The 26,166-nt window shown below is 44.0% G+C and overlaps 2 protein-coding genes across 2 annotated transcripts in view; one reads left to right on the top strand and one right to left on the bottom strand.

Moving 5' to 3' along the window:
* GLS2 (glutaminase 2) overlaps positions 1–12,575 on the top strand; it is a 90,190-nt gene extending 77,615 nt beyond the window's left edge. The window contains exons 13-18 of the mRNA XM_083169227.1: positions 667–798; positions 4,681–4,773; positions 7,763–7,824; positions 8,395–8,471; positions 8,571–8,634; positions 10,937–12,575. Of these exons, the coding sequence (XP_083025353.1) occupies positions 667–798; positions 4,681–4,773; positions 7,763–7,824; positions 8,395–8,471; positions 8,571–8,634; positions 10,937–11,093 (585 nt within the window). The 3' untranslated portion in view covers positions 11,094–12,575. The remainder of the gene's footprint in view (positions 1–666; positions 799–4,680; positions 4,774–7,762; positions 7,825–8,394; positions 8,472–8,570; positions 8,635–10,936) is intronic.
* Positions 12,576–19,656: 7,081 nt separating this feature from the next.
* Positions 19,657–26,166, bottom strand: SPRYD4 (SPRY domain containing 4). Its single transcript, XM_083169225.1, has 2 exons — positions 26,009–26,166; positions 19,657–20,842 (listed from the first exon to the last, which is right to left on the bottom strand). The coding sequence occupies exons 1-2, from the start codon at positions 26,118–26,120 to the stop codon at positions 20,304–20,306; spliced, it is 651 nt and encodes a 216-aa protein (XP_083025351.1). The 5' UTR covers positions 26,121–26,166; the 3' UTR covers positions 19,657–20,303.

Below are 26,166 nucleotides of genomic sequence, written 5' to 3'. Positions count from 1 at the left end.
TGTTCAGCTGAACAGTTGACCACGTGTGCACTCCTGAAAAAGGCGTGGCCTCAGGGAAAAAGGACACAAGTCATTGCAGTGGCTGCATAGCTCGGAGCTGCCTTCAAAAACAGGCGCATCCCGGCTGAAGCTGGTGTCAGAAACCCTCCCCTTAGCCGGCTTGGCATGCCTGCGTTTTCCCGACACTCCCAGCGCTCCACCCCCACCGGCCCACTTCCCTGTCAATCATCTTGTGAATGGCCAGCGAACAGAACTAGCTGCACGAGTTCATCACAGGACGGCCTCGCACATGCGTACTGTGAACTGTACGCATGCGCAGTGTATCGATAATCACTCACTGTGCTAATTTGCAGCCATGTGATCTGGTCTAAATCAGGCCCATTGTGCGCATCCAATTTGAAGAAAGGTCTTTTATATTCAAGATAAGGAAAAATGATATACTGTATAGCTCCAACATGGAGCTATATATCATTTTACCTTCTTTCAAATATAAAAGACTTTAAATTGGATGTGCTGGCTTCTTGTTTTTTCCCTCTATTAACCTATACGGCTACGGTACTTCGCAGAGACGTTGATGTGCAAACTCTTTAAAGTTTATGTATTTTCGTACATGTATATGGACTTGACTTCAATATTTGATGCTTTGCTGTGGTTATGTGTTTCCAGGTTGGATTGCCAGCCAAGTCTGGTGTATCAGGAGGAATCATACTGGTGGTTCCCAACATTATGGGGGTGTTCTGTTGGTCTCCTCTTCTAGACAGAATTGGGAACAGCATACGAGGGATTCATTTCTGCCAAGTAAGGAATACTTGTGTTTTTACTCATTGGTCATCTGGAAATAGCTTTCTTTCTAATGTTATCACCACAGATAGTGAGAGTGAATACAGAACATATTGGGGAAAGACAAACTAGAGTAAACAAAAACCCCCACGTTCTTACATAACGTTAGCTTCCTGTAACAATGGGCAGTGTTGTATGACTTTCCCACATCTTCCCTGTATAAGTTATATGTGCTATATGCATTTATCACAATGCAGGATGCATTTGTCAATATTTAGAAAGAGCTATAGGGGAACACTCAGGGCGATCTTTTCCATTGGGCTCAATTGGCAATTACCCAAGAGTTACTTTTTTAGGGAAGGGGATGCGTGGGAGTGGACCAGTGCACAGGTTGATGTAGATTAGAGTTATAGCAAAAGGTACCGGATATCCACAGTACGAATATAAATTTTCTGGGCTAGTGATTTTAGCGTCCTTTCACTTAAATAAGGGTTGTGGAGGTGCTCCCTAGAGAGTATAAGAAGTATTTTGAGGAAGAAGGGAAAGACTCTCTCTTTGTCGGGGCACTCTTTTTCATGAAAAAGTTTTTTTAACAATTCAAGATGGTATTATGGGTTTGACAAAAGGAAGACACAAGGGAACCCAAGAACATGGTAGTTGTTAGAGAAATTAGTGATACATTACTTGCGTTTGTATATGAAATGATTTAAAAGAATTTCTTTAATGGTTATTAATTAAAACTAAGCACTAGACATAGACAAAACAGTAACACAACCAAACAGATACATATAACATAAAACGATTAATGAGCTCGTATTGGAAATAGCACTCAAGTAAGTGGGGCCTATGGCAATACGTTCCTCGTAGGAAAAACGGTCCCTTAAGTAGGTAGTGCTTACTGTATATTTCTACGGGGTTCGTCTCAGTCCCCAAATAGGATGCTCTTCCAAATTTACAGCTCTAGTATCGGTAGTTTAGATAGGGATCAGAATAATCACTGGAAAAAGGCAATACACCAATGTATAATTTCTTAGATGTAAGGTGGCAGTATACTTTTAATCTATCCAGACACAGAAGGCATTACTCCCTCTGAATGTCTACCGTGACGACACACTGTTCAATTACAGATAACCTGTGTCGGTTCTGTTATGACACATTTGCATGAATATCACGAGTTATGTGGAAAACTGTTTTTATAGAATACTGCTTGTGTTAAATCCCTATCACTTATCATTTAGCATACATCTGTATGGTATAGAGATAATGTACTTATACAAATGATGGAATGAGTACGTCAAATAGTACAGTAAAATTATCAGTCACACATTAGTAGAAAAAAAGCGAAAATATAGCTTTTATAGGCAAAGGAAGCACTGTCTCCTCTCCCCCTAGGAAGTAAGTTTAGAAAAGGAATAGAAATAGAAAAAGTAGGGAAAGGAGGAAAAAAGAGAGAGTGGAAAAGCTAGAAAAGGTAAGAAAGGCTGGAGGGGATCAGAGAAAGTATTGGTACCTCAAAGGTGACAGTTCACCGACTTTATATACCTATAGCAGGCTAGAGATGATGAGTTCTCGCAGTGAGGTCTCCCTCATCTGTTACTCGTCACCACTCAGCATACCAGCTGCCATCTGTAATAGATGGGCCCTCTAGGTATTGTGGGAAGTCAAGCCTGTGCTCCCTGATATTATCCCACAGGACTGCTGCTGCCCAGCTCTATATACCTATGACCAAAAGGGGGTACACCGGTTTCCTCAGTGGGGTCTCCCCCCTCTGTGTACTCAGGTTTACCTCAAGTTGGTCAGCTTCCTTTAGCATGTAATGCCACGGGGCTTTTGAGGTATTGCGGGTGAGCGAGTCCTGGTTATAGGGGTTGCAGGGAGAGAGCACCAATGGAAAAGAGAATTATAGAGAATGTGGAAAGCTGCTGTCCCTGGAGTGGGGTATGTTCCCCTGGTTAGAATAAAGCCAGTGCAGGGTGAATCATTCCCTTATCCCCAAGGATGAGTGTTTCCTTGGAGAGATGAGTGGGATAAGTGCAGCTGTGGTGCCCAGGGCTAAATTGCGCTGCTGTCCCCCACTTGCAAATAATTGTATCTGTGGAGGATGGGCGGCATGCAGCCTATGGTTTAGCTGTTTGCAGTTTTTAGGGTAAATGTAGAATATAAGTAGGTGCAGGGGACCTGAGAAAGAGAGAGGGAGAAGGGAGGAGTGAGGGAGACAGTGGATGCCTCTAATTTCACCCCGGGGATCAAGTCCTTGATCTCCGCCGGGTTAGCCGCTGTGTCAGGAGGTGCGTGATCCCCGCTGTCTCTGCCGCTTGTCGTGTGCGTATATCCCAGAGCCGCCGTCAATCAGCGTCTGTTGTGTGTGCTCAGGACCTGCCGTAGGTCAGAGACTGTCAGCCGGGGAAGCCCTCAGCGGGATGCACGGATGTGCCGGTGTCTCCTACATGCTGTCAGACAGCCTGTCTCTTACATCAGCGGGATGCACGGGTATGGGTGACAGGAGGCAGTGGGTAGGTAAGCCGGTGTCTCCTAAATGCTGTAGATCAGCGTATTTTTCACAGACAATCGTTTCGCCACGGAGGCTTTCTCAATTTGTGTAGCAGTAGGTGGATGTGACGCCCTTAAGTAGCGTCTGTGTCTGTGTAATTAGTGCTGAATGGTCCTCAGCCTAGGAGGAGGTAAGAACACCACAGATAGTGTACACCCTCCCCTGCAATCTAATTGCGGTAAAAATACCAGAAATGGAATTGTGACATTAAGAGAGAATTTAAAAATTAAGTTAATTACACATATAATTTGTCAGGATCATTGTTGTTATATTCAGCATATATGCGGTTTTTTGCCTATGCTGCCTGTGATCCGAGGAAATAAGAATGACGGGATGTCCAGAGAAAAGAGAAACAAACGAAATGTTTAGTTTCTATTGCTGTGCCCGCTGGAGAGGTAGGCATCAGAGAATTAGAACACCAATTGAGACCAAATAATCTATGGGAAATTATGTTAGTAGAGAAAAGAACCAGAATCATTGTGGATTATTGGGTGTTTAAAAAGGTTCGCAATACAATAGAATTTTTTCTGTAATTTGGGGGGTGCACAAATGCTAGCCTCCCGGTCTTGCTTGCTCTATAGGGCTGTGCGTCCATATTGGCACTGTCACACGGTATTCAATGAAGAATCACTGTGTGATATCAAATAAATTGCTGTACTTGATTAGGATACTCAGGAAGGATTGACTGCAAAGAAAGTTAGTAATTATTTCAGAAATTCCGCAAAGAAGAATAAATCAATAACATGATCGCAGAGATTGGTCATTTTGTCGTTTATAAATGAGAAGCGGGGGGTGCTAACACTAGTCTCCTGGTTTTGATAGTTCTGTGGGGCTGTGTGTCTATCTTGGCACCATCACACGGTATTCCGTGAGGAGTCACAGTGTGATGTCCATTGCTATTGTTACTCAAGGTAGAAAAATGTCACAAAGCATTTTCTCTGTCTGTGATTTACAGCGCTGCCAATAGTTTTCACACATAATCATTGTTTTAAAATACAAGGATTGAGTAGCTAAGAAAAGTTATAATAGAAGCTGATAAGCTAGTAATTACTTAGCTGGAAGACAGGGGCGGGCGGGGGAGAAAAAGAGGGGGGAAAAAATTCTTATGTGCACATAAATGTGATTATATATTGGTTGGTATTGGGGGACCCTGTGGGGTATGGATGATCCAAAAAGGTGATTTAAATGGGGTCTGATGCCGTGACGCGGCTTTATGTTTAATACCGAAGGGTTGTGATGTGGAATACGAAATTGGTGTGTAGGGTGACTGGGAGCATGAAAATTTTGAGTCTTGTCACAGATCTTCATATATCTATGGATGACTAAATGTTACATTGTTTATTTTGTAGGAATTGGTTTCCATCTTCAATTTCCATAATTATGACAACCTACGACATTGTGCTCGAAAACTGGATCCCCGCAAAGAGATAAAAGAAGTACAGGTATTATAAACGTCCTCGTATAAACATTACATTGCCAACTCTCAGACATTATTATTATTATCCTTTATTTATATGGCACCACAAGGGACCCGCAGCGCCCAAGTACAGAGTACATAAATGATTCAGCAAAACAGTGACTTCCAGTTGAATACAATAGAGGACAAGTACGGGGGACATAAATATAGCTGCATCAGCAGGGGACACTGGAATAAGTATCAGTGTGACAAGAAGCGTAGGATTTGGTGCCATCAAAGAAGTAATAGCCCATTGGGGAAGAGAGCTCTGCTCGTAAGAGCTTACATTCTAAAGACGGCTTCCATACACTTCAATGCACATGTGCTGGCTGGCTCCCATAGAATTGAATGCTATGCCTCAAGCAGTGCGTTGTGGGGGCAGATGTACTACAGATGGAGTAGCTCCCGTTGATAGAATCGCCATCCGTCCACGGAAGGGGGGATAACGCGCCCCATTCCATCGGAGCACTCCGCTGCCCGCCGCCGGTCCACTGAATCTCCCCGCAGCCCGCGCCAGCTCCCTCCACTCCCGGTCTCCCTGCAGCAGAGACAGGCAGGGAAAGCGGTCCCCTCCGCCATGCAGCACCATGCTGATGGGGACACGTGCGTGAGACGCTTGCGCATCCCCGTCAGCCTGCGCCAGCGGGATACAATCGGTTGGTCGACCTAAAGATGGTCAACAGTCATAAGGTCGACACCACTAGGTTGACATACTGCAAGGTTGACATGAGTCTACGTCAGAGGTTCCCAAACTTTTTTGAATCACGGCACCTTAGACTATCAGAATATTTTTCAGGGCACCCCTAGGCCAAAGTTTGTTACCAAGAATAAAAAAAAAATGAAATAAGCTGTGCTTAAATGTCATCCTTAGGTCCAGTTATGTGGTGAGGAACAGGATTCACTTCTGTTTTCCCGCATATTTTATAATTGGAAGCCCCAAGCACTGATTTTGCTTGTTTCATTGGCCATAAATAATTTGTATTGGTTCTGGACCACCAACCTGAGGCACCCCTGTAAGTGCTCCGGGGCACCCCAGGGAGCCTAGGCGCACAGTTTGGGAACCACTGGTCTACGTTGACATGGGACAAGGTCGACAGGTCATTAAGTCAACACAAGCATTAGGTCGACATGGTCTAGGTCAACAGTCAATATGTCGACATGGGGTTTTTCGAGCCGACATGTGCCGACAGGTGGTATTTCATGCCCTACCATCCACTAGGACGTGGTGGGAGAATAAAATAGTGCCCAAAGCATTGCAATCAGGTGTCCATGTCGACTGTGTCAACATTCAGGTCAAAAAACAGTGAAAAACCCCATGTCTGCTCTGGAACCCCATCAGATAATAAAAATAATTACAGGACACCAGTAAGTTACTGTAGAAGGCCTCGCATCACATGTGTAGTAAGCAGAAAGCACATACTGTACATGGCAGCATTGTGGAGGCACTAAATAATGTGAGGAGTATAAAATAATAGATAATTCAACAGATTTTTCAGACAGATTAGAAAAGTCATCAGCATGATGGTCCGCAACATCGACTCGCGACCCCATGCTGAGAAGGTCGGGACCCACTTTGGGGTAAGGACCCACAGTTTGAGAACTTCTGACCTAGACCATGTCGACCTAATGACCTGTCGACCTTGTCCTATGTAGACCTAGACCCATGTCGACCTAGTGGTGTCGGCTTAATGATTGTCGACCATCTTTAGGTCGACCATGTGATCCATACCCACCCCAGCTAAGGGAATCTGGCGATTCCCAGTGCTGGCTGAGAGGCGCTCCATCTGTAGGTCTTGGAAAATGAAAGTGGAAAGAGAGTACCATTCAATCAGCAACCAACCATCATTGTTCAAACACAGCTTTTAAAATAGATAGCAGGTAGAAGCTGATTGGCTGGTACTTTCTCTCTCTCACACTCTTTCCAAGGCTTAGGCTGGGAATTTGACAATATATCCTAGCGACACATATAGGAACAATATATCATCCATATTGTCTAGTGTGCACCCGTGATCACATGCTTCCGCAGGTCATCCCAACAGGCATGGTGCACGCCCAGTGAATGGTGCCATGTAGGTGAATGATGAATGCCATGGTTGTGAGATACATCGTGTAGTGTATCATTATATCGTGCGGTCAGAACATATCTCTCTCAAGGCTCACATGCCCTTTATATAGTTAGAAGACACAATGCAGCTCACTGGCAATTTACAATTCTCCTGTCATATATTTATAACGTATCTGTATACTTTATGCAGCAATGTGGTTTGTATTTCACATCCTCACCACACAAATAGTACAGGAAAACTACATGGACAAATTGTTTTCCTCCTGCCATGCATGTATTTGTAATGAAAGTACAGGAAATTGTTAAAAACAAATATTGTTTTAATCTAGACCTACTGGACATTACATAGAGACACACATACTGTAAGTCTTTCATTAACACCTTTTAGAGGATACTACCGAAATCCGGGAAGTTGCCTAGCGAGCACGGCCAACGTGTGAGAATCTTCCATGAACTGATTCCAAATGTCAATAATATTAAAACCAAAATACCCTGTGCATAACTGAATATAACATAATCCTGGTTTATCCTGTGTGCCAGCCTCCTGGCTCCAGTAGCCTCGCCCCTCAGTGTCCACACCCTCCTAGTATCCTTGCCATCCCCATATCTCAGTGCCGTGTGTAATGTTAGCAAGCAAATTCATTTTTTCTTTCTTGCCAATTAATACTCACTGCCAAAACCATGAATATTGTATATCAATGTGTGAAACACAACATGTAGTGCAACTTGTGGAAATACAGTCAAGAGTATTTGTTGTTGTTTTTATGCAATATAAATGAGTGACCATATTGCATATAATAAAAACGTATATAGCTAGATGCTTTGATATCTGCGTACATCATGCCATTTGTATCTGTGAGACAAGGTGCACTGTTTGTCGCTATAACCAATCCTGCATTTTTCCCTCCAGCACAAGAGTGTGGTGAACCTTCTATTTGCGGCTTATAGTGGAGATGTCTCTGCTATAAGGAGGTGAGATGAGATTTCTGCATATTAAATCATTTGTTTAATGAAGTTGATTTAATGATAACACGCTGTGCCAAATGTAATAAGGTGTGAGAATTAGAAAATGAGAGATTTTGGGAGAGTTTTCCTGTTTTTTATTTTTATTTTTATAAATTTACACTGAAAAACCAGGTTGATTTTGCCATGTAATTGATTGGCGCTATAAAAAAAATGGGATGAATATATTAAGTATTCTATTTTGCCAGCATGCAAGTTTGAGTTTAACTTATAATGGAAATCCTGGTTATGTTGACAAAATTGTATGGTGATCAATGTTCAGCGCTATAGCTGGTGACATCCGATTGGTTGTGGGCTGCTAGCAAACCATGGGATGGCATTGGCTCCCTCTCCTAATCAGCTGATGGAAAAACTAGCGCTTATCATGTAACTACAATGCTCCTCAGACATTATATATGTAGCTACAGAATGCAAAGTACTGTAAAAGCTGGTTTTGGGGTATGGTCTTATTTCTGTGGTTTCTATTGTAAAATTTGGTTTATAACTATGCAGGTTATATATCTCAGCTTATTTTTCTAGGCTTGCACTGTCCTCTATGAGCATGGAGCAAACAGATTATGACTCTAGGACGGCCCTACACGTGGCTGCTGCGGAAGGTAAGTAAATATGGGTATAAAAGGCCAGGACAGACAATTAGGACATGGTGAAAATGCAATGGGGTTTTCCTCATTTTTAAAACATCTTTTTTATTCTAGGACATTTGGAAGTAGTCAAGTTCCTCACAGAAGACTGCAGAGTTAGCCCATTAATAAAGGACAGGTAACCTCATCAAATTCATCTTAGACCTGGGAATTACTAATAAAAATCATGGGGTCCTGAGAATATACCAGAGTTTCATACCAGAGTGTACTCCAGAAACCATTCCAGAGTTGCTCCTTGAGCGAATGGGAAAGGGGATTGATACAGCCTTCCCACATGGAGGGGATGGCATGTTGTATGATGAATTTTTCTTCCCTCCCTCCCTTCATGTCTGCACTGCCATCGCTGTGTAGTACAAGCAGTGATATTCAAAGATGGTGCCATCATTATTTCCAGTTGATGGTTTGTTGCGATCAATGTAAACACCAATGGCACCATTAATTGGGACCATTACTGGCCATTACTACTCTACAATTGTCACAAACACACAAGCTCTCATAATATTGGACTGGCCCACAGGGGTACAGGGAAACCCTCTGGTGGGCCCCACTGCCTGGGGGCCTACCTCCTTATCTAGGGATCAGGTTTCAGACTGTGCACTTGAATAATACTTGCAATACAGTATGTTACCTTATACTACACAGGACTATGGTGTATTTTCTACATTGCATTACTGTTATTATTCTGGTACATAACCATGAAAAACTTGTATTTAATATATATTTATCAAGGAGCCCAGCCCATGCACTCTGATTAGGCAAACCAATGTGGTGGTTGGCTACATCCCCTCTGCAATCTGGCCACACCCCTAAACATGGGCCCCTTCCAGTTAATTCCCCCCGTGGGCCCTTCATGCCCCAGTCCAACAGTGAGCAGCTAAAACAGGTCAAAAGATACTTCCCTGGATATGCAAAACAATAAATTACAATCTGTTTGTTGTACATCTTTTGACCACCAGGTGTCACTGCACAGCCCTCCCATCCATGTAGCATTAGATTGTACTTCTACATGTATTTATCATTAGCCAGTATTTATAATCTATATGATTCACAGCAATCAACAGGATGAACCTTACAGGTAGTTTACCTGTTTTTATATAGATTCTGAGTACTATTATACAGAAGTAATCTATTTTATTTAGACAGAAGAATCAATACAAATATGTATAAAACAGGGTTGCCGACTATAATATTCTCCTCTCCGGGAGAAGCCCGGAAAGTAGAGTTTCAGCAGCTGCTAGGGGGGCGGGGCTTGAGCGTGACGTCGCTAAGCCCCACCCCCATGATGTTAAACAGGGGAATTCGCAAATCTCCATGGAGGGGGCAGGGCTAAATTTTGCCATTTTAGCTCCGCCCCCTCCTCTGAGCCCTGCGAATTGCGTCATTTAAATGCCGCGATCGGGGGCGCAGCGGGGGTCCCCCCTGAATCCGGGAGGGTTGCCCACCCTTCCGGGGGGCTGGGAGGGGGACCCGATTTTCGGGAGACTCCCGGCCATTCCGGGAGGGTAGGCAACCTGGTATAACATTTTTGCTGTTAATACAGAGATAATAATCTTCCCTTCTTTTAGAGTCTCAAATCTCCCTGACCATTAACCAAACTTCAACTGCCTTAGTTTCTCAAACCTGCTGCCTGTCTGCCACTCTTTGCCCTCTATAGTAATCCTCACATCCTGACTCTTTCACAATTTTGACCCTGTAACCATCCACAGGGCCAGATGTATCAAGCTTCAAAAAATGATAAAATGGAGAGTGATAAACAGCCAGCCAATCAGCTCCTACCTGTCAGGTTACAAGCTGTTTGAAAAATGAAAGGTAGGAGCTGATTGGCTGGTTGTTTATCACTCTCCACTTTATCACTTTTCAAAGCTTGATGCATCTGGCTCTAAATACTTTGGCAAGACTCATCATCCCTTTTGCCTCTCCGCACTTGCTGTACCATTATGAAACTACCTATTCTGTCTCCCTATATCCCTAACAATCCAATTCCAACACTAAACACCACCAATCCTAAATCTGACCTCATCTCAACATGGAAATCCCTCACATCCCCATAGATGCGTCTCTGCCATACCTCCTCCCAGATTATCACCTCTAAATGTTGCCCAGCTAAGGACTTCCTCAGCACACTTGCTCAGTCTCCCAATGGCTTCACATCTTTAAATGCTCATTGACAACTCACCTTGTTCCCAAAGCATACCCTACTACCGCCTATACTACTCCCAGTAGTACATCCACACTCATGCCCACTATTTCCTTACCCTTTTTCCCCAGCAGGTTGTAAGTTCTTATACCACGTATGCCCCTGCTTTATGTAGGCTATTTTCCAATTGCCTGTCGCTGCACCGCATTGCGGCATCTTATAGATCAATGATTATAATGATATGCCCACATGATTTCACACTACTATCCTATATTATCCTCAGGTGGGGTAACACCCCTTTGCAAGAGGCAGTGCGGTTTGAGAGGCATGACGTGGTGAGCTTACTGACTGAATACCAGGAAGAATATGCAAGGAGACACAGCGTGGCAGAGAGTTCAGAGGAACAGATGTCTTTGGACATTTTGAAGAGCATGGTGTAGAGATCTTTATTACAGATACCCTTCCGAAGTTTACAACCGATACATACCATTGTAATGTTCCCATTCCCCTTTATATGGGATATTCGCTCTATTTAGTAATTCAGTGCATTCAGTACAATCTGTGTTTTTTGGTTTAGCATTTGTCAGTGGGTATACAGTCAGAGATATGGGGGGGGGGGGGTACAATTGTTACTTTCCACGGCCACAACTAGATGGCATACAATGAGTAAACTACAGTTGTGTTCTGTTGGTGCATGCTGAGCTGCGTTGAGACACACCCCTATGGGTTTATTTTTGAATCAAGTTTTCAAAGCTGCCGATTATCGGAAGAGTTGACTACTGTATTCAAAATGGCAATAGCGATAAAAGCAAAACTAGCTTCAGTTAGCATTTGTTATTATTGCTGTTTAAATTCACCAATCAAAGCTGCTGAGAATCGATGGCTTTGAAAACCCAATTAAGTTAACAATCACCTATGAGTGGGGCTTGTGAATAATGAAACTTTGCAGTCTGTGAGGGGTATCCACTTAAGTGCGATGAAACATCGGGAGCGAAACACGTTAACGATATAGTCTGAGTTTCCGGGTGAACAATATAGCACATACATATTAAACAACATCATTAACAATATCCCTCAGTGATGTCACCTGCCCGTCTCCCCTATCATGCGGTAGCGCACATAGTTAATGATATTCAGCATAACCACTAAGCGATATAATAAACAATATTGTTGAGAAGGGACAAAATGAGTGATATAATTTATAATTTCGCTATAGCCCCAATGAAGCAATTACCCACAATCAACATCACGGGTAATTAGATACCCCCTCCCTGAAAATGTGAAGACCTTTTTAAACCAACAGTATTATAAGCAGACATATAGTAACAGTTCTTTATTCCACCCAGAAACAAATGCATATGGTGCATACTACATAAAAAAAGCTAGCAGGGATGCCAAGGGGGCATCACAGCTCCTAGTGTGACTGGATGTGGTCCTCAAGCAGTGTGACTGTGTGATTCCCCCCATCCTAAGGATTTGGCACAACTTCAGGGAAATCTAGGGACATGCACCCTGGGAGGCGTGTGACTGAACGGACCAATAGGGGTCTTTCCTCCGCTTCCCTGTTATTGTGGTTGGACCTCATAATCATTTTGTGGTGACCCTTTATACCGATAGCATACCGAAATGGAAATTACCAAGTCAAATTACAATACCCACACTTTGGAGTCAGAGCATTAACACCGTACAGTGCTATTATTTCATGGAAAACAGATCAGATTAAGGGCATTCTGCAAATATGTATTTGAGGCATGTTTTCTCTGCCATATGTGAGTACAACCTAATTAGTCATTTTGCTAATTTGTGTGAAATACAGGATCAACGATTCATCAAACAGGCGTATGGTATCATGTATCATAATGGGATGCTATCAATATTGTTTCATTATATTTTTATTAAAGTTATATATAAACATACCATTACGTTGGCTGTATTGATATCAATTTCTTGCTAGCAGTATTGTGCTTACCCACACGTGTAGTTTATAGTGGAGTAAAGGTCCTGGATTTGCAGCAACTTTTCTCCACCTCAGTTACTGTACTTGTCACATTCGGTTGTGGGTTGATAGATCTACAGACAGTAGGTCGACAGCAAAAGGTAGACATGCAATAAGTTGACAGGGTCAAATGGTCGACAATCAAAAGTTCGACGTTCAAATGTCGAAATGAGTTTTTCACAATTTTTTGTGTCAATGTCCACACCTTTCGACATGAACCATCAATTAGTGTAACGCTTCGCTCACCATGCTTCGGGCACGGTGCCTCGCTACACTCGCGCACTATTATATTCTCCCACTATGCCAATAAGGATGGTGAAGTATGAAAAAGTCTAAACATTTTAAAAATTGTGGAAAAATCATGTCGACCTTTTGAATGTCAAACTTTAGACTGTCGACATTTTGACCATGTCGACCTATTGTTGTAGACCAACTGACTGTCCATCTAGACACTGTAGATATATCAACCGGATACCGTCACATTCCACCACACTGCAAACAATAGAGCACATTTGCCTATTCCCCAAGAATGTTCAGGAGGCTTTGGAAAATCAGGTTGCCCTCCCAGCCGCCTGGAAGAGTGAGCAGGTCCCCAGCACCTCCCTCTTCCCACACGCCACCTGCAGACGTCCACAAAGCTGGGCAGTCCGGGGAAGCCAATGACACGATTCACGGTGAATCACCTCATCAAAGCCATGCCCCTGCTCTATGACTGTAATCTTGGCATTATAGAGTGGGTTTTTTTAGGGGCAGCCAGAAAGTTGTCAACAGAAGGAACTGGAACAGTACACTGTACATCATCAAATGAGCTACAGGGTCAAAACTAGTAGTCCGACAATTTAGTGGCTGTTTCCAACAAGACGCGGCGTTTCCAACACTCAGCAGTCAGAACATTGAATAAAAACTGTCGAGTTACAGTTGGAATGTGTCAAAAAGGCTGTGAAGCCGACTGTTGGGAATGTCCCAACAGTTGGATTCGGGATTGAATGCCCCCCTACGTCTGCAGAATCACAGCAGACCAACTACCACACTGGGAAACACTGGCTACCTGACAGCACAGATGCGAGAGGGAGGTGCAGTGGGCATGACCATATATGTGTGAGAGATAGGTGTCTAAGGATTAGGTGTGTGAAGGAGGTGGCTGAGGAAGGGCATGGGTATGTGTGTGAAAGAGGTTTCTGGGAAGGAGCAGCAATGTTTAGGTGAACAGTCGGTACTTGTGTACTTTCACGGCTCCTATCGCATGCCAAATGTAGTGGCATGCGATGGGATGCGATTTTTGCAGTTTTTAAAGCATTTTTTTTTTAAATTGCATGCGATCGCATGCAATTTTTAACAGAAATGCATCCAAAAACATTGAAATTAGTATCAAACATGTTCAATGGCCCCCAAATGTCATTTTTGAGGCTGTACCACCCCCACTATCAACGCGAACCCGAAGCGTGGCGAGCGCAGCAAGCCCACGAGGGGCGGCGGTACGCGTCCTACGACCTTTTCATACCCCCACTATCCACGTCGGCGTGGAGTTGAGAATAGAAAGTGTGGCGAGCGCAGCGAGCCCGAAGCGTGGCGAGCGAGCCCCGCGAGGGGACGCGGACACCTGTGAAGCCCGCGAGGGGACGCGGACACCTGTGAAGCCCGCGAGGGGACGCGTATACCTGTGAAGGTATCCGTGTGCGCTCGCCACACTTTCTATTCTCAACTCCACGCCGACGTGGATAGTGGGGGTATGAAAAGGTCAGACGCGTATCGCCGCCCCTCACGGGCTCGCTGCGCTCGCCACGCTTCGGGTTCGCGTTGATAGTGGGGGTGGTACAGCCTCAAAAATAAAATGACATTTGGGGGCCATTGAACATGTTTGATACTAATTTCAATGCATTTGGATGCATTTCTGTTAAAGATCGCATGCGATCGATGCGATTCGATTTTTTACTATGCGATGGACATCGTGGGAGCCGTGATTGTACACAAGTACCCAACAGTCAATAAGTCAACCACTATTGGCAGACAGGCAATAGGTCAGCATGGTCAAGGTCGACATTGACAAACGGTCAATGACAGACAGACATAGAGGTAAGAAGACCCTGCCGGCAAGCTTACTATCTATAGGGAAATCTAATGCATAATGGTCACCAGATTGCAAAGGTTCTTGGTGGGCTGTTTGGTCACATAGTACTTCTGGCCTGGGGTCAGGAGAATAGAACAGAGAAAATATGTGAGGATATGTGTGGACTGTACAGAAGGGATGTAATTGGATACTAAAAGGTTTATTAGGTTTTATGGGCAGTTCTGGAATGTGGTAAGCTTGTCCGAAGAGGTGAGCTTTAAGCGGAACATTTGAAGGTTCGGAGACTAGAGGAGAGTTTGGGAGGACATTACACAGATTAGTTCCAACCTGAACAAAGTCCTGCGGTCGTGAAAGGGAGGGAATAATGAGATGGATGAGAGTAGATTTTGTGAAGAGCGAGAAGGGGGATGGGAAATATTACAAGATAAGCAAAGAGTGCGTTCCTGTAATTTGGTTATGGCCGTGTGTGTGTGTAAAAGTATTTTATATTGAATACAGTACAATACAGGTAACCAATAGATGGACTGACCAAGTGGATCCACAGACAAATGTCTAGCGAGGAAGATTAGCCCGGCACTATTCATTTCACATCAGATCATTTACTACTTCAGGGTCCAAGAAGTTGTGTAAAATAAGTGTGCGAGAGAAGTGTTTTCTAACAACAAAACAGTGATCATTTGTACAGTAGGATTTAATAAAATATATAATGTATAAATCTATTGTATTAAAAAATCACTGTACAATTTTGGATTTTTGCAGTTATTTTTTTTTCTTTTCTCTCTATAAAACAAAGTTATTGAGGGAGTAAATATAGAGTAAGGGCTTGATTCCATGCAGACATAAGTGGAAATGAAAAAAAAATCAAAAACAAACCAGCAACTGTGCATACGTCATATCAAGCACATACACACAGAAAGAAATTGCAAGTGCATTGATCGGTCAGTCGGTGCAGCACACTTTCTTTGAAATCGGTGGTGACCATGCAAATGCAGCGGGACTGTTCCGTCTCATGGGAATGTCGTGGAGGGGATAGGATGACTTTCTTCCTCAAATCATAGCACGTGAACAGAGATGAAATGTCTGTTTCTAATGGTTCTTTTGCGTGTAGCATGGGGTTGGTGAAAGTTCAGATACTTATGATATAAAACAGCAGGCAGCATAGGCTTCCAGATACAGTAACACGGATTTTTAGCATACAGGTTAACACTGGCAGGAAGGTAGCCTGCCACGCCCACGCGGAGAATCAGCCCCATAGAAGTCAATCCAGAGATGATAACAAATACACACACACTGTGGGGGTTATTCTGATTCACTCGGAAAGGCACAATCCCTCTCTAATGGACAAAACCATATGCACTGCAGGTGGGGCTGATGTAACATGTGCAGAGAGAGTTAGATTTGGGTGGGGGGTGTACTATAAACTGATATCTATATTGCAGTGTAAAAAGAAAGCATCCAGTATTTACCCTGCACAGAAATAATAAAACACCCAAATCTAACTCTCTCTGCACTTGTTGCATCTGCCCCACCTGCAGTGCACATGGTTTTGTCAATTAGAGATTGATTGTGCCTTTCCCAGTGAATAAGAATAACCCAGTGTGCACAGAAGTAAGGACCTAATACAGACCTCATATGCAAATTTAATATGCAAAAAGACTGCAATCAGTTAGCAACCACCCAGATTAAAATCCCGCCCTGTGCAAGTCCACAAATTACTTGCAATGTATTGCTGATCTGCAAATTGATTTGCGTCTCTCTTACCATCTAATTTTTTTGTCTCCAATCTGTGCAAGTGCACATAACTCTGAGCCTTCCACAACTCTGCAACAGAGAAAGGATGATCGAGGCCGGCACGTATGTCATAGACCAGGGGTGGCCAACCGGTCAGAGGTAAAGAGCCCAAAAATATCGGTAGTCAAGCTAAAGAGCCAACATCATGCGCGTGCACCCTTGAGTGGGTGTGATACAAATATGCCTCCAATAGTGCAGTACCATATATACATATGCCCCCAATAGTGCCAGATACACATATGCCCCCCACACGGTGCCAGGTATGCCCCTACGGTGCCAGAAAGTTGGTATGCCCCCACAGTGCCAAAAAGCTGGTATGCCCCCAAAGTGCCACAAATTGCTATGCCCCCACAGTGCCACAAACTGCTATGCCCCCACAGTGCCACAAACTGCTATGCCTCCACAGTGCAAATTTCCCAGCAGTAGCACTCACCGTTGTTGCTGCTGCTGCCGGGCGGGAGAGGACAGTCTGGCGTCCCCCTGCAGTCCTGTGATGTCACAGAGGGGAGGAGAGCACAGCACACTGCGCGTCTCCTTCCCCCTCACTTCCCTGTGACTGGGCCGTCCACCAATCAAAGCTCGCTGGCCGGCTCCTGATTGGCTGCTGGTCCGCGAGCTCTAATTGTCAGACGGCCCAGTCACAAGGATGCACAGTAAGGGGTAGGAGAGATGCGCGCTGCGCACTCTCCTCCCCTCAGAAAGAGAAGGGATTCAGGGAACCGGCAGCAGGGGGGACGGACGGTGGGCGGCGGGCAGCAGTGGGAGCAGGAGCCACACTTTACAAGGGAGAGAGCCGCATGAGGCTCAAGAGCCACGGGTTGGCCACCACGGTCATAGACCCTCCCTGAAATCTCCTGGCCATGCCTGTGTTTTTTCTGCCACTCCCATAAAATGGTTGGTTACCACCTCCAAACGACAACTTCCTGTCAGTCAAACTGCAGGAGGATTGCAAATAGATTTATTGCTGTTTTTTTGCCACTGTTCGGTCTCACGCATGCGCCTTAGAACACTATACTTATGCAAAGTCATCCGATAATCGATCAGTCATTATGAATTTGTACGTACAGAAGCACTATAGCAGATGCAAAATCAGACGAGAAGCCTATGACTAACCTATAGATCAGGCATGGCTAAACTGTGGCCCTCCAGCTGTTGTGAAACTACACATCCCAGCATGCCTTGCTATAGATTTAGCATTCCCTAATAGCAAAACTGTGGCAAGGCATGATGGGACTTGTAGTTTCACAACAGCCGGAGGGCCACAATTTGGCCATGCCTGCTATAAATGCTAGCACCCTGTTAATGTGTATGCTGAAAACAGTGCTATTTTTGTAGGAAAATAGGTTCTGGAACTGTGGGCAGGGCAGAAGTGGGCAGTGATGTGGTGGAGCTAACAAAGGGGTGGGGCATCGATTGTGCATAAACATCTTTCTCTTAAGCTGGCCATACACTAGTACGATTTGGCTACTTTTCATCTAATTCCGAGGGATCGGGCCGAGAAATTGGGTGAAAAGTGGCCAAATGGGATGCGTTTGACATCCGATCTGATGTGCAGTCCCATGCGCATCAAATCAGTCAGGTCAGCCCTGCTTGCACATCCAACCTCTGACTCGGGACCCTTTCTGGCAGCAGGGAATGGGGTTGCATGCGATATATCACATGCAAAAAGGACCACTTGTGATATTTTGCATCCTGTTCCCAGGCAGCTCAAGGGGAATTGGCTGGCTATACATCACTGCAAGTCCAAGTAGTATATGGCCACCTTAAGGTTGGATTATAATTTTCAACCGGCAAAATAAATTACTCATAAAATGCCAAATTTTAAAACTGGATTATATCCTGCAGATACAGGAACAGATCCATCAATATTACCTAATGCTGCTTTCAGACCGCATAACTGGCTTTGACCCTGTATTTGAAAACGTTTCCAAAAACGGGTCTGCCAGATAAAACCCCTTTCACACCGCAGCTCTTAAACGGTATATTACCGTTTAAGTGCCGATTTTTTGACACTGGCAGACCCGTTTTTGGAAACTTTCCAAATACAGGGTCAAAGCCAGTGCAGCCTTCAGCCCTCCCCTCCGTGCAGCTTCCCCCCCCCCCCATCCCCGTGTCGACCTACCCCCGTGCAGCCGGTACCTCCGTTGTGGATCCCGGCACTGCAGTTCTGTATGGTTGGAAGCACTTATGAAAAAAAGTGTCTTTCAGAAAATGGCTGCCCCATAGGAAAACCTGTTTAAAAAAACTGTCTTTCGTATGGGGGCAGCCATTTTCCAAAAGTCACTTTTCTTATAAGAAAAGTGACTTTTGGAAAATGGCTGCCCCCATACGAAAGACAGTTTTTTTAAACAGGTTTTCCTATGGGGCAGCCATTTTCTGAAAGACTTTTTTTCATAAGTGCTTCCGACCATACAGAACTGCAGTGCCGGGATCCGCAACGGAGGTGCCGGCTGCACGGGGGTAGGTCGACACGGGGGGGGGGGGGGGGCGTCGACACGCGCGCAGGGGGTGTCGACACACGCGTGGGGGGGCGCGGGGCGGCTCCAGTGCTGTGAATATTTAATGAGCGCTCATTAAATATTCACTGGCTGAATTTAGGACCCAGCTCATTGGCTGGGTCCTAAATACCGTTTCAGAACCCAATTTTGAGCCTAAAATACCGGTTTTGAAACGGGTAGGACCCTGCATTTTAACCGGTTAGAAAAAACGGTATTTTCTAACCGGTTAAGTGGTCCTGCACCTTTCAGACCGCACAGATTACCGTTTTAAAACGGTAAAAAAACGGCAATATACCGTTTACAAAGTGCGGTCTGAAAGGGGCATAATCTGACTCTCTGTAATTGCAAAACTACAAAAAGCAAGAAAAACATTTGAAAATGAATCAGCCCACATTTGATGGTAAATGCAATGCACCTTTCCCAAGCCAAGGTGGTTTGCATTTCTTGTATCCAAAACATTGCTGTGCGGAGTCTCACTTTTTCTTGCAGACATTTGAGCAGGCTAGCTGTCCTATCTCCAGGGAGCAGGCCACAATACTGTGCAGTCTGGCTCCAAGCTATTATACTAGCCAATAGGTAGTCTGTGCATGGCCAAATCAGAGATTAACCAGAATAAAAGAGCACAGAAAATAAGTCACAGAAGAATGAAAAATAAGCAAGCATAATATTTATTATCCCACTTAAAAGACAGAAAATATTTATTTTGGCAACATTCTATAATTCAAAAGTATTGCAGTAGTTCCCTTACATGGCAATTCCTTAATTCTTAGTTTTACAAGGCAGAGCCAGAAAACCAGTGTTCATGTATTTAATTCCTTTAATGATCATCGATTGTCAATATGATATTGTTCACCCAAACACTTGAAAAATGACCTCTACAATTAAATCCATGCCAATAAGGCTGTAGCATATGACACAAAGAATAATTGCAGTCTGTGTTTCTGATATGTCACCATCTACTATGCACTTTGCATTTTTTAGGTGTGTTTTTGTTGGTGTACTCAAAAAAAGGTTCAAAAGTGCACTGAAATGTGTCTGTATTGCTATACGCTTTTCCCAGTAAGGTAGGGAACTTAGAACCAAATCATAAGCAAACATGTACGATTTCCAAGTGTGAGATATACACAGGAGACTGCCTAAAGGCGAAGACGATATAGCGGTGCACAGCAGTAGCTTAATTTCATTTTATATTGTATGACCATCACCCACGGAATATATTTAACATAAAGGTCGAGCGGTTTAATGCCAGAATATAATACTGGCTGGAGAGGCACTTTTAATAGAATACTTGAAGGCTTTAAAGATTGTCAGGGACATCGATGCCTGAGTGTGTAAGAAGTTCTCCATTCCACAGGGCAAATGCAGGCACGACGGGACCTCGAAAGTCTGCAGCGAGAGTGTGGATCAGGGATCCTTTCTCAGAGTCCACAAGGCTCAGCTTTCTACTTTCATAGTCCAGCAGGAGACCCACTTTGCTTGGATGGCCAATGTTGGTGATGGGGATTGTTTTATTTACTACCATGCCATACCACTTTTTATGGCTGTAGGCAAAGACCCAAGAGCGGTTGCTGACTCCAATGCACTCATCTCTAGACATATCAAAATCTGCCACACCAATGCGGAACTCATTGGATTTCTTCACGGTAACCTCCCAGTAATGGCGGCCACTCACCATTGGGTTGTCTCCAAGTACAACAGCCCATTCTCTGAAACGCTCAGGATTTTGGGGGATCTTTGAGGGATCAATACCCAGCATGCGATAAATTACCCCGGTGTCCTTCTTGAACAGATCCAGGCTGCTATGAGCAGTTTTCTCATCTAGCTTGAATGATATTTCTGAAATAGGGTAAATAAAAGGCTAAATGAGCAGAATCTCACAAAGAAAACAATATAAATATATATTTCAATTAAGGGGATACAATTGTATTATATTTTTATTTATGTTAGACCCTACTATTTAGGAAATGTAAGTTTAGTTATCTAAAATAATTACCATTAACATTTACAAATACATATTTAAAAAATGTCAAAATAATTGTCAATGTTATTCGTATTTCAGAAATAATGATTTTTTTTTTTTATTTGATTTCTCTTTATTGTGATTCAAGCTAATATTATGTATATCAGCAACTCTGTGCTCATTGATATGTCACATTTACATGGTACATATAATGCTGCTTTTGACAAATGTATTGTAAGGTGAAAGCATAAAAAAAATAATGTCAAAATGTAAAAGTATACAAAAGTATGTAAAAATAAAGAGTAGCAGGATCCCACCATCCCTGCTTGACAGTGGCAGAACATGTGGGTGGGGAGCCCAGGTGCAAAAATATTTTGGGGCCCCCCTCCTCCACCCCAAGCTCACAATATGTAACACAGTAGTGGGTGTCCGAGAGAGGCAGAGGGTGATAGGGAAAAACAGTGGGTGAGGGCAATAGTGGGCCCCTTAGTCCTCAGGTGCCCCTGTGCACTGCACCTGCCGCACCAATGATAGTTCTGCCTCTGGTGCTTGAGACTAGTGTTAAATGGGCTTGCGTGCACAGATTTTCAGGTTAGAACATAGGGCCTTATTCTAGTTCACTTTTAGAGGCAAATTCCTTCTCAAATAGACAAAACCATGTGCACTGCAGGTGGGGCAGATGTTACTTGTGCAGAGAGAATTAGATTTGGGTGGGGTTTTACTTCAAAGTGAGATCTATATTGCAGTGTAGAAATAAAGCAGTCAGTTAGTATCCCTGCACCGAAACAAAATAACTCACCCAAATCTAATTCTATCTGCACCTGTTACATCTGCCCCCCTGCAGTGCACATGGGCCCTTATTCAGATCTGATCGCAGTACAAATTTGTTCTCAAAATGGGCAAATCCATGTGCACTGCAGGTGGGGCAGATTTAACATGTGCAGAGAGAGTTACATTTGGGTGGGGTGTGTTGAAACTGAAATCTAAATTGCCGTGTAAAAAGAATGCAGCCTGTATTTATCCTGCACAAGACAAAATAACTCACACAAATCTAACTCTCTCTATACATGTTACATTTTCTCCACCTGCAGGGCACATGGTTTTGTCCATTTTGTGAACAAATTTGTACTGCAATCAGATCTGAATAAGGGCCATGGTTTTGTCCATTTGAGAAGGAATTTGCCTCAAAGAGTAAACTAGAATAAGGCCCATAGGCCCTTATTCAGATCTGATCCCAGTACAAGTTTGTTCTCAAAATGGGCAAAACCATGTGCACTGCAGGTGGGGCAGATTTAACATGTGCAGAGAGAGTTACATTTGGGTGGGGTGTGTTGAAACTGAAATCTAAATTGCCGTGTAAAAAGAATGCAGCCTGTATTTATCCTGCACAAGACAAAATAACTCACACAAATCTAACTCTCTCTATACATGTTACATTTTCTCCACCTGCAGGGCACATGGTTTTGTCCATTTTGTGAACAAATTTGTACTGCAATCAGATCTGAATAAGGGCCATGGTTTTGTCCATTTGAGAAGGAATTTGCCTCAAAGAGTAAACTAGAATAAGGCCCATAGGCCCTTATTCAGATCTGATCCCAGTACAAGTTTGTTCTCAAAATGGGCAAAACCATGTGCACTGCAGGTGGGTCAGATGTAACATGTGCAAAGAGTTACATTTGGGTGGGGTGTGGGAGCAGTGGGGGGGGGGGGGGGGAAATCGGGCTTTATGCTGATGAAATGATCCTGTATTTGACTAACATGACTTCCTCCCTGCCAGCACTCCTTACCCTGATGACGGAATATGCCAGTTTCTCTGGGGTAGGAATTATTTGGGAAAAGTCAGTTGTATTTCCTTTGCTCTCTACTACACAGCAACCCTCACTATATAATTATCCTCTTCGCTGGTGTACACAATTTAAATATTTGGGTAAACAGGTCTCCCATTCCCCTTCTGACTTTATCACTCTGAATTTGTCCCCACAGATTGACTCATTAAGCAAAAAAACTTGTGTTTGGCAAACGCTTCCTCTATCGGTAACTGGTAGAGTGAACCTTATTTTTTAAATATTTTTTAAATATTTTTAAATATTCTTCAAAATTCCCCTGTGTACATCCCAATCTCCCAATTTAAATTTATCACCCGATACATTGTCTCCTTTATTTGGGGTCCGAACGCTATCCGTTCACGGATAGCGGCAAAAACGTTATGCAGGTCCCGATATGACAGTGGTCTGATGCTCCCTGATCTGTGATTATACTACTTAGTGGCCCAATTGGCACAGTTAGTGGAATGGGTCGCGCCTGCGGAATATGGGAACTTACCTATTGCTTTCTTAAGTAAGGTGGGTCTACTTTTCTCGCCTTTGCAATTTTTATTAGCACGAACGCCCTTGGTCACGCTCCCCCCCCCTTCTGCAGCAGGCTCGCAGAGTATGGTTGGCGGTGGGGGTCATATTGGGCAACCCAGTGCTAGACTCCTGTTCCCCTATCTGGAAGAATAAGGACTTTCCTGAACTTCACAAACTAAGGGCTGGTCCGGACTGGACGCCTTTTGGGGTCTCTGAGATTGGTCATCTTTTCCAGGATGGGATACTATACTCCTTTGAACAATTGGTGTCTATGTTTGCTATCCCACGCCACTATTTCTATAAATATCTCCAACTTAGACACGCGATAGCTGCGCAGTGGAGGGGGAGTGTTCCTGAACTTGTAGAATGTTCAGTCCGCGCGATGATCCGTAAGGTGCCAGACCGGAGGAGGGTTTCTGCTCTATACTCTCCTCTCGTCACCTTCTCTGGCGCGGATCAACTGGGTACTTTGCGAGCTAGATGGGCAGTGGATATGGGGCCCATTGAGGATGAGGACTGGTCTCATATGCTGGGTTCCCCTAGAGGTGCCACGGCGTTTGCCAGGTTCCAGCAGATTCAATTGTACATCCTGCTCCGAGTTTATTGGACCCCACACAGATTGATGCAGATGCGTGGTACCGGGTCTGACGCCTGTCCTAAATGTCTGGGGCCCGGGGCTGACTTGCTGTGGTGTTGCCCGCGGGTACATTCCTTCTGGGAAACAGTCTTAGCAAATGTTCGAGTTACAGGTGTGCGCTTTCTAACCCTCGCATTTGTATCTTTGGCTTGGATTTGGAAGAGCTACTCCCTAAATATCATAGAATATATGTTAATAATCTTCTCTCCCTGGCCCGTGTATGCATTGCTAGAGCCAGGATAAGTCCTTCCCCTCCGTCTTCTAATATGTGGATTGCGCTTGTCAATACCACTAGATCACATGAGCGATTTATGTATACCAAACAGGATTGTCTGGGAAAATTCAGTAAAATTTGGGTCCTATGGCAGACCTCTGCATTGTATTTACAAGATCCTTGCCTGTAATTCACCAATACTAGTTATATGTTTGGGGTGGAAGACTTGTCGTCCATACCCGAAGCTTACCCATATGTTTCCCCATATTCTCTTTATTCAACTGTCTATGATTCCTGATGACTATTACGAAGCTGTAAACACATTCCTGATCGTACAGTATATTATTTTCTGAATAATGCACCACACATGTAATGTTTATGTTTTTGGTTTATTTTACATATATTGTTTGTATTTTTTAAAAATTCAATAAAAATATATGATAAAAAAAAAAAAAATTGGGTGCGGTGTGTTGAAACTGAAATCAAAATTGCCATGTAAAAATAATGCAGCCAGTATTTACCCTGCACAGTAACTATTTACCCTGCAGAAACAAAATAACTCACACAAATCATACTCTCTTTATACATGTTACATCTGCCTCCCCCCACTGCAGTGCACATGGTTTTTCCCATTTTGAGAACAAATTTGTACTGCGATCAGATCTGAATAAGGGCCATAGTTTAGTAACAGAACAGTAGCGAAATAATGCTTGGTTTGCCTTCAGTACATTTACTTACTGGGTATAACACAAGTTTCAAAGCTAAATAGAAAACACCACTTCCACATCCCACCACAATGGTTCTTGCTTCCATTATTATTTTTATATTTCTATGAATAATATTACCGAATTCCAGTCCTACCTGCATACAGTTGGTATATTCTACATGTGTTTGTGTGGGTTTCCCACCAGGTACTCCAGTTTCCTACACACTCCAAAAATATACTGGTAGGTTAACTGGTTTCTGCCGCAAATCTGAGTTACCAGAGAGTGACTTAGATTTTTGAGTGCTGTAGAAATCATCAAATGACTTTTGCCCCGCATGCAAGCTGCAAATGGATGTTTATGCAAAACATCCATTTGCATGCGTGCGGTGGGGTTGGCATGCGGCATTTAGTTAACTTTTTGTCATCTCTGCCATGGCCGCACCCGTGCTGCGGCTGACTCACCTCCAGTGCTCAGTCAGTGGGCAGTGGCAGGCAGCAGCATGTCGGTGCGTCGAGCAGGTGCCGGCGCCAACACAGACCCCACTGCTGCTGGGGCTGCCTTACAGTAGTTACGCCACTGACTTAAAGGTGAAAAATATTTAAGGTTGATCCAGTTAGTTACAAGTCTGTTATTGCAAGCTTGTTTAACGGAACTTTCAGACATCCGCACACACTGGAAAATACCTGTCCCAATTAAACACTGGGAACAGAATAAATCCATCAGAAAGTGGCCAGATTGCAAGCAGGATCCTCCTACCTCTATGTCAGTCTGTTATTACCCAGTTTGTGTTACCACTGTTGTTTCTAATTGTAAAGTGCAACCATTTAACAATGTAACGATTATTCTCTTATTATTGAACAGCTGGGCTTTTATGAACACGACAGTAATACTGTATACGGCAAGGTCAGGGCCAGGTGTGACAAGACAGAGCAGCTAGAGCAGCTGCTGCTGCTGCTGGGTCGGGCGCCTGAGGACGCCGCTGCTGTACAGGGCAGGGCGGAGGGATACCTTTCCGGGAGCTGCTATAGGTGACAGCACACTGCCCGGCTTGCTGCGGCTGGGGAGGGCTCTAGCGCGCCCGCCTCTTTATGCATGAAATCCCCGGCGCCTGGACTCACAGCCGGACTTGTTCTTACCCCTCCTGGAGGTGACGGGAACGTGGTTCCTCAGCAAGCCTGTGACCCGCAGATGCCCCAGAGAACGGCTCCCCAAATACAGTGCCCTCATGGGCGACGCCATCTTGGACATGGGGCGGACTTCTAGTTTCTCTCTGTGTCATGTGACGTGTGTGTGT

The sequence above is a fragment of the Crinia signifera genome, chromosome 2 (genome assembly GCF_055691185.1).
Source record: "Crinia signifera chromosome 2, ASM5569118v1, whole genome shotgun sequence".
Lineage (NCBI taxonomy): Eukaryota > Metazoa > Chordata > Amphibia > Anura > Myobatrachidae > Crinia > Crinia signifera.
This window is presented reverse-complemented; position numbering and strand designations above follow the sequence as displayed.

What these genes read in the sequence shown, in the direction of transcription:
- SPRYD4 (XM_083169225.1), bottom strand. Translation starts at nt 26,120, where the DNA reads ATGTCCAAGATGGCGTCGCCCATGAGGGCACTGTATTTGGGGAGCCGT. An exon ending in TCCCGTCACCTCCAGGAGGG is followed by an intron (nt 20,843 to 26,008) that starts GTAAGAACAAGT and finishes ACCCTATTTCAG; the next exon opens with AAATATCATTCAAGCTAGAT.